This window comes from Marmota flaviventris, chromosome 4, assembly GCF_047511675.1.
Source record: "Marmota flaviventris isolate mMarFla1 chromosome 4, mMarFla1.hap1, whole genome shotgun sequence".
NCBI classification, from domain to species: domain Eukaryota; kingdom Metazoa; phylum Chordata; class Mammalia; order Rodentia; family Sciuridae; genus Marmota; species Marmota flaviventris.
In genome coordinates this window covers 130,660,077-130,669,521 of record NC_092501.1, presented here as the reverse complement: position 1 = coordinate 130,669,521, position 9,445 = coordinate 130,660,077, and the positions used below count along the sequence as shown (strand labels likewise).

The 9,445-nt window shown below is 40.5% G+C and overlaps 1 protein-coding gene across 1 annotated transcript in view; it reads right to left on the bottom strand.

The window, feature by feature from the left end:
• Window positions 1-8,487: 8,487 nt before the first annotated feature.
• Window positions 8,488-9,445, bottom strand: part of Rnaseh2b (ribonuclease H2 subunit B) — an 86,650-nt gene continuing 85,692 nt past the window's right edge. Inside the window, exon 10 of the mRNA XM_071611519.1 lies at window positions 8,488-8,664. Within this exon, the coding sequence (XP_071467620.1) occupies window positions 8,503-8,664 (162 nt within the window). The 3' untranslated portion in view covers window positions 8,488-8,502. The remainder of the gene's footprint in view (window positions 8,665-9,445) is intronic.

The following is a 9,445-nucleotide window of genomic DNA, read 5'->3' as shown; positions in this document are numbered from 1 at the left end:
TTATTGTCATTTTATTTCCACTGACTCAATTATTGAACTTTTGGAGGGCAAGTCTGAACTTCCCTTCCTTCTCAATAAATCCCTTTATTAAAAAGGATCGAAAAGATCAGTGACACAAGAGATCGGTCAAGAACACATTGGTTTGAAAATATTAGTATAATAAGCTTGCATTGCAAATTTTAAAATATTACTAAAGTGTCCTGTGAGGGCTTAGGTCACTCATGGATCACTGGGGGGCTTAGGAAAGAAACAGGAACATCATCATGTGGCCTCTTGTTGCCCAGATGAGACCACTTTTGTCCCACAGCTACTCACTGCCAAAGATGAAGAGAGAACAAATTGGAGAGAAGAAAATTGGAAAACCAATTTCTAAAATGATCGAACATTTAAAAATCAGGAAGAACTAAAATTGAAATCAATAGTCCTCAAATTATATAACTAATGTCATTCAGTTGGTTAATGGCCATGATCAATTATTAGCATACCATATCTCTCCACAAATAACTTTGTTTAGTATCTTCATTACAAGTTCTTTACACATCAAAAGATAATTAAATTTTTTTTTGTTTCAATTTTTTCAAAAAATATTTTTAAGTGAGCATTTGATTTAAAAATCATTTTACAGAGCCATCTCTAACCCTTTTCTGGATTTAAAAAATCACTGTTTTGAAGTTCAAACTGTACAACTGCAGGGAGATGACTTATTAATTCTACAAAACCCAAGGTGACAACTAATTTGTCTGTGATTAATAAAGATCAGAAACTCACACACACACACACACACACACACGTAATAATTTGTCACTTAAACTTCTTGAGTATAAGAAATCATTTAGAAAATCATCCAAAAGTTTTTTGACCAACAAGTAATGATATTAAAATTTTTAAAATTTTTGATTAATTTTTTCCCTTTTTTCTTTGGCACATTTATTTGAAAATACTATTTTAATGATCTTGTAGTTGTGATGTTTTCCAGTGTGAATGTGATTTACAAAATCAAAACTTATCCAGCTCTTCAAGAGTGTGTGTGTGTGTGTGTGTGTGTGTGTGTATTTTAATAGTAACCAGCCTCTTGAGTAATATAAGTATTTTGACTATATAGGTGATTGTATGTGCATATCACCATGAAACCTCAGCATCTTAAGAAAAGTAAAGCATATGTCTGCAAGAGAGGGTCCAGATAAATCATTAGTTTTGCCACAGAGCAGGAAAGGTTTCCATTCGCCATTCCAATAAAAAGCATATCAAACCCATACCTGGTCATGGGCATTGTGAACTCTGAAAAACCGTTCCTTTTATTAGAAGAATAAAATCAGTCAGTAGACAGCACATATAAAAACACACATGGGATTTTGCAGAATGTACCCTTCACATCCTGAGAACATCATTTCAGAGTATCACAGTCATGGAAGTGAGTCACAGGGCTTAGATGGATTCCAGTGGAGAAATGGTAGAAAGCCTCTGATTTAGATTAAAAGTGAACAGTGGAGCTAGAATCATGAATAATATTATTTTTCTTCTTCATGTTTCTCTGTGATGGTTTTTCAACATGATGCAGAAATGAGTAGCACTGGAGCCAAACCACGGGGTATACAGTTTGGCTCTGCAGCTCTTTGGCTTCTGCAAACCATTTTCTACCTTTGGCCCCTCAGTGTTATCCCTGTATCAGGGAAAACAACATAGTTTCAAAAAGTTGTGATTATCAGTGAGGTAATGCTGGCAAAGCACTGGGTGCCTTGCACATATAACAGCAATAAATCCTTATGACGTCCATGTCTGCATAGAAGTAGAAAAAGTAGACATTCTCAATCTCACTGAAGTTGGTGCAACTTTCCAATGCCACATTGCCTGATCACATGGTACATGTGAGCACTCCCCTCTCATTTCTTCTCTGCAGTGTTTTCCATTCAATGCACGCATCGCAACCTGAAATTATTTTGTTTATGTACTTGCATCTGCCACCATGGCTGATTTTTAAGCTACCAGTGGTTTAACAAATGGCTTGCAAAACCCTTGAATATTTAATAAATAGATTTCATGAGACAGCACACCACTGGCTGATCTTCTGTTTTGACACTTTCAACATTTTAAATTGCATGTTAAATGGTAATTTTGATTTGACAATAAAGGGACATAAACTCCTTTCCATACCCTCAGGCAAACACAAATATGGCAATTAATTTACAGGCCATATTACCAGTGGGGCTATTAGCTGTAACTAAACATATGACCAAATGGACCGTTTTCTAAGCTAATTTTTATTACTCTGGTTGCAAAATGTAAGATTCCTTGGAAACCAATGAAATTGTAAAAACAGGACCCAGCATTACTTCTCCAAATAATTTCATCACCCTGAGGAAATGAGCAAGTTGGAGAATCTTTGAGTTTTTTAAGATGCAAATATTTTCTTTATTCAATTCATTTTAAAAGATGAAAAGATTAAAAAGGCACATATTAAGTGTTATCACTCCTACCCTCATCCCTATTCGCCATTGTTCACTAGCAATAATAATTTTTATTGATTTGCTCATATTTTCATTTTGAAAATAGAAGACATACATAGGTATTCTTATTCCCCATTTCTACTTTTCTTACTCAAAAGATATAGTGATTACCCCTTTATCCATGACAGATACATTTCAAGATCCTCAGCGGATGCCTGAACCATGGCTAGTACAGACACTTATGCATACTTTGATTTTTCCTATATATACATACCTTTTCACTTAAAATAAGCATTCACAGCTTCTCTTTGGCATATCTGAATTGACATCATGATCCTTTCAGGCTGTTATTAAGTAAAATAAGGGCTACTTGAACACAAGCATTGTGATACTGCAAGAGTAGACATGATAACTAAAATGACTACTAAGTGACTAATGGGTGGGTAGTGTATATAGCATGGATACACTAGACAAGAGAGTGATTCATGTCCCTGGCAGGACAGGGCAGAATGGTGAGATATTTTATTGGGCTACTCAGAATAGCATGGAGTTTAAAATTTATAATCTGCAGGACGCAATGGCGTATGCCTGTAATCCCAGAGGCTCAGAGGCTGAGACAGGAGGATTGCAAGTTCAAAGCCAGCCTCAGCAACCAAGTGAGACCCTGTCTCAAAATAAAATATTAAAAAGGAGTGGAGATGTTGCTCAGTGGTTAATCACCCCTGGGTGCAATCCCTGGTACCAAATAAAAAAAAAAATTAGAAGCTATTTAATTCTGAAATTTTTCCATTGAATAATTTTTTAAATTTATTTTTTTTGTTGTTGATGGACCTTTATTCATTTATCTATGTGTGGTGCTAAGAATCGAACGCAGTGCCTCACACATGCTATGCAAGCACTCTACCACTCAGCCAACACCCCAGGCCCTCTATTTAATATTTTTGAACCACAATTGACTCTGGGTAACTGAAGCCGAGGAATGAGAAACTATAGGATGGGAGGGGGCGGCTCCCTTACTTGATTGTTTGTACTGTTCTTCACTCAACTGTTTTCATTTAATAATAAAGTCTCACTTTCTCCATGTTAGTGTGTAGAAATCTTCCTTATTCTTTTTTTTCAACTGTGTATTTTTGCATTCTATGCTACAAGAAATATGGCTTCCAATTCTTAGCTCCTCTTCTTTGACAGGTAGGTTCTAGTTCCCCTAGTTCCCCTCCCTTGAGTGTGCACCAACCTTAGTGGTTAGTTCAACCTCCAGAATCCAGTGCGAGTGAGAGGCTGTGCCAGTTCAGGCACAAGGAGTGGCTGCTTCCTCCTCCTGCCACTGGGCACACTTGCTCATGGTGCAGCAAGGTGTTAGGAAAGAAGTCTGACCCCTGACACCATCGTTTCATGAGGAAGCCCAAGCTAGCCATGTTTAAATAGTCAATGTGGAGAGAGATGGTCAGTCAGTTCCGAACTGATTCAGCCCTGCCCGCTCACACAGCTCTGTGCTTTCCTTATCATCCTTTCCTCCCTCACACCTTTAATTGCATGCTTATTTCTTTGATGGCTTACTTTTTCTCCCATGTCTACTCTGCAACCTCACTAGTTCCAATCTCATCTCTTGCCTTTCTATTGCTTCCACGGACTCCTACACCTCTGCTTTGTGCTCAAGCATTGTAGAGGTCACAGTGTCATTAAATAATGCGTGTTTGCAGTTAAATACTCCATTTTCAACTGCTTTCTGGCCATATTTTATCTACCATTTTTCCTGAATTTTTCCTTCTTTAATGTCTTGCATCTTTGAAACAAATTGAGTTGGCGCTTTTTGATTTCTCACTTTTGAGGCAGACAAGGTTTGGAGTGGGGATGGGTAGATATTTGCAGGAGCACATCTAGGAATTTTCTTTGTGAACCAAGTTTTGCAAGTGAGTTTTCGGTCTATTTCTCCCTTATCAGTACAGAGGGGAAGCTATGGAGTTCTGCAAAAGCAATGTCTCTTCTTTTCTTGCTGGCACGGAGATAGAAACTTCCCTGCAAATGTGGTATGTACATGTAACTTTTTTTTTTTTAACACCATCAAACTAAATAACAGAGTGAGATTCTCCAAAGATTCATAAGTTTATTTGGGAGTGCATTGCAATGGGAACACACATGTCGCTGTAAACTACTTGCACACTCAAGGAGGTAGGGGCTAGAGGAGATTTGTATTAGCAAAAAGAAAGAAAGTCAAGTAAGCTGCTTCGATACAGCAGCCAAAGGACTTGGAGACTTGAGGCAGAAGTTGGCATTAGCTTTGGCGATTGCTGATCCCACCATTCGCTTTTTTGTTTTTTTAATTTTTTTAAAATATTTTTTTAGTTGTATGGACACAATATCTTTCTTTCTTTATTTTTATATGGTGCTGAGGATCAAACCCAGTGCCTCACACATGCGTGGCAAGTGCTCTACTACTGAGCTACCGCCCCAGCCCCCACTATTCGTTTTTGTGGAAATCAGTGTTGTGGATATCATAGTAGGTGCTGAGTATTTCATATACATTTTATATAATGTTTTAATATGCATTTCACATATATTTTGTACATTTATACATATATATATATATATATATATATATATATATATATATATATATATATAAAGAACTTGGCTTCAGCTTATTGGTGGAGGTGCCATTCTTGGACCAGTATTCTGTCAAGGACGTTTTATATGGATTGCTGCAGTCTTAAAGAATATTAAAGATAAATTCTGTTACAGAAATCTGTGTAGACATGCGAGGCGTGCAAAACATGGGGTGTGTATAGAATGTGCAAGAATTTCTCGTGGGGATTTTAGAACGTCCTTGACATAGTCATTATCTCAGACAGGCAGGCAGGAACTCTCCTCCTTCATTTCCCGGCTCCAGTTTTGTCTGGGTCCAACAAAAATGATTTCATCTTGGTGTCAGCAATATTTATATCCCATCATCTCTGCTTTTCATGATGGAATTGGGCGCTGGGGAGTTCTTGCTACCCTGGCTGGTATGCTGCTCTCTCTGGTGTAAACATGAGGCTTAGAATCAGCTCCTTGCCTCCCCGCTCCCTGTTTACAAGTGTGCATTTGCTGACATGGTGTGATTCTGCAGCCACGTGATCTCTCTTCTTCTGTCTCCTCAATGCTCCCTGCTTTGTGTTTCTAGTTGTTGTTTATGGTTTTTAACTGCCTCCTAGTTTTGCCAAAAATGAAATTTTTATTTTCATTTCATCTTTAAAAAATCTCAAGGAAGAGAAGGGGAAGGACAGACTTCCCACATCCATTTCCAAACAGAAACATGGGTGTGAACATTTTTAAATTTCAATGTGCATAGTCTAAAGGGCTGGAGGCAGCTAATTTCAAAAATCTTGTATAGGAAAACAATATGGGATTCACCTTCCAGAGCATATGGATATTTTGGATGGATTTACAGTGTTTGAGGTACTGTCTTTGCCTATCACTTGAGCAACTATCTAATTCCTCTGGACCTCATTTTCCCATTGCATGGGTTTAATGAGAGGATTGCTAAAGACTTAAGGTAAAGTGGACAACCCCAGGTTTAACTCCAAGAGATGAATCCCTGGTGGTGGAATTTAGGCTTGGAATTCTTGGCTCCGGGAGAAGTTAAGGGCCTTGGAATAGAAAGAGAAGTAACTTGAATTGAGCAATTACTATGTGCCTGGCTCTGTCCATATTCTTGGAAGATAGGGGTTATTATGAGCTCCATTTTAGGATCAAAGAAAATGGCTCTAAGAGTGTATTAGTTAGCTTTTCATTGCTCTGATGGAAACACCTGACAAGAATAACTTAGATGAGGAACAGTTTACTTTGGCTCCCAGTTTCAGAGACCTCAGTCCATGGTCAGCTGACTCTGTTGCTGTAAGCCATAGGTGAGGCAGAACATCCCAGCAGAAGGGTGCAGTGGAGGAAAGTTGCTCTACTCTGGTGGCCAGGAAGCAGAGAGAGAGGGTGGAGCCAGGAGTACAGGCCAAGGGCACGCCCCCAGTGACCTAACTTCCTCTAGCCGCACCTCACCTACCTAGAATTACCACCCAGTTAGTCCATTCAAAGTGGGATGGGCTGATTAGGTTCTGGCTCTCATAATCTAATCATTTCTCCTTCTGCATTAACACAGGGAGTTTTGGGGAGACATCTCATGTGCAAAGAGATTAAAGGACTTACTCAAGATGGCAGAGCCAGAATTGAAATCCTGGCCTTTCTGGGTCTGGAGCCAAGAGTTCTTTCCCAGAGGGACATGCAGAGGTGTGCAGTCCCCTCCTGCCTGAAATCCACCAGCAGTGTTCATGTTTCCAGCCACCACTGCCTTTGCCCCCCTGCCTTCCACCCATCTTCATGACAATTATTTTAACACCAGGCTTTCTAATACTCAACATATCAATTTAGCCTCTGATCATGGGTCGAGCTATTGTCTTTGCTTATCACTTGAGCAACTCATCTAATTCCTCTGGACCTCGTTTTCCCATTGCATGGGTTTAATGAGAGGATTGCAAAAGACTTAAGGCAAAGTGGACAACCCAAGGTTTAACTCCAAGAGATGAATCCCTGGTGGTGGAATTTAGACTTGGAATTCTTGGCTTGGGGAGAAGTTAAGGGTCTTGGAATAGAAAGAGGAGAAGTAATTAAGAGGACTGGATCACTCTGTTACGACTTCCTGGTAATCAGATCCAGGCTGTGCTAAGGGTGACTGCATTCAGCCTGCTCAGGGCAGCGCTCTGGAAACCACACTCCAAATAGGAGGATATTTATTTACTAAAACTTTAATAATATAATTGCAGTCAAACTATTTTTCATTTTTAAAATAGACCGCATTGATACCTTTGAAGAGCCAAGGAATCTTTACCCATATCATTTCCTTGAAACAAACAAACAAACAAAAACACCCATGGGTACTTTTGTTCACTTAAAAAAAAATAAGGTGTTAAAATTTACCACTTGTCATGCTCAGTAATGAAGCCAACACAACTAGCCTTTCTATTAAAAAAAAAATAGTAAAAAAGCATGCCAAAAATACATTGCTTGGAAATTCTTTTTACCTTTTGAACTTCCTTGGCCCTTATAAACCTGTCAGCAAAGGAAAGTGGGGGCCACTCTGCTATAGTCATAAACAACGCCACCCTTTTTATGAGTCTTTATTCATTGGAAAGGTACACATGTGAAAGCGTTAACTGAGAAAATAAATGAGCAGCAAAATGATTAGTTTGCATTTAGTGATAAGCTGACCCTGGTCCCCTTGTTAACAAAGGCCAAAACTTGATCGGCTTGGGAAGCTGACGCCTATCTTCTCTCCTGGGTAAAAGAAGTCTCCTGACTTTGCACTTGTCCTGCCTGGACTTGTCCAACCCCAGAGCCCCATATAATTGCTGCCCTACCAGGGTGTGTCCCTGCTGGCCTCTTTGCCAGCTCTTGTAGTTCTAACCCAATTTAAATTGGAATTTTCATGGTACCTTTAGACTCCAGCACCAGGTAGAGAAAAGGTGAAAATAAATCCCATTGAGATTCTCTAAACCCAAGTAGCCAAGGAGGCCTCCTGTCTGAATTCTCAGTGCTTCTGACTCTGAGGGACAGGAAGGCGGGATGTGAACAGACTGTTCCTTCCCTTCCCTTCCTTGGCCTTGTCTAGGTGGCACCTCCCATGGGCTCCAGCCTAGGTCCACCCTCTCCATGGAGCTCTGCCTGTTGACACCCAGCAACTCTGGCAGATGAATGGATTCACCTTCACTGGTAGAGAGGGCTTCCCCTTTAGAGTAGATGACATGCATCCTTGTCATGACAACCAGCCATCACCAAATATTCAAAATAAATCAACCAACTTCATTTTATATGAAAGTGAAGTGTGTATTTTCCAAGTCAACTGATAATGGCCAACTGATAATGTAGACGATTGGTCATTGTTAAAAACAATCCTCGGCTGAAGAGGTCTGTTCTATACCACAGTGATGTCCTTGAGTGTGACTTTGAGCTTGTCCCAGCTCCAGTCTTCTTAGGCACTTGAGGAACAGGGTGCCTGCTTACTGACTGTGAACTAGGTGTGTCAGTCAGCTCATCATCGCTGGGAACAAAACACCCGACAAGAACAACTTAGAGGAGGATCATGTTTATTTTGGGGCTCTTGTTTGCAGAGGTGTAGTCTATGTTCGGCTGGCTCCATTGCTCTGGGTCTGAGGTGAGGCAAAACATCATTGCAGAAGGTCATGGCAGAGAAAAGCTGCTCAGCTCATGACAGAGAGGAAGAGGGGAGAGAGAGAGAGAGAGAGAGAGAGAGAGAGAGAGAGAGAGAGAGAGAGAACGTGCACGCGCATGAGGAGCATATAGAACCTCCAAGGTCACACCCCCATGCCCACCTGCCTACAGCTACCGCTTTGTACAGTTGTCCTTTTGATTCGTTAATCCATCAACTGGACCAATTCACGGATCAGGTTTCAACTCTCATGATCTAATTATTTCAGCTCTGAACATGCCACATTAGCACATGAGCTTTTGGGGGCCATACCTCATATCCAAACCCTAACACTCGGAAACTAGAAAATTGAAATTTATAAAGCATTTAGAAAGTAAGAATAAACTGGGCTTGGTGGAAGTGTGGACCTCACCTTGTGAAGTCTGATGGTCAAAGATGAGGTGGGGGAGGAAAGGATGGGGTTGGTGTCAGGAGGGAATTCCAATGAACATCTGGACCACACCTCAAACCAGTGATGGCGGCATGTCTAGGGGTGGGCCCCCGCATCAGGATTTCCTCAAGCTTTCCAGACCCTTTCCAATGTGCAGCCATGTTGAGAAGCACTTGCTCTTTGCCCTCATCACCCATACTGAAGTGTCACTCTCGGTGACTCAATTGGCCAACAGTGCCAACACATGGTATGGAGGGAGGTGACGGAAAGCTGGGGAAATAGCTTCCACGCCAGTGAAGCCCCTAGCTCTGCTCTTCCCACTGCCACTTCAAATACAGAAGGTCCATCTTCACGAGAAAGGCTTTGCCTGAGCTAAAT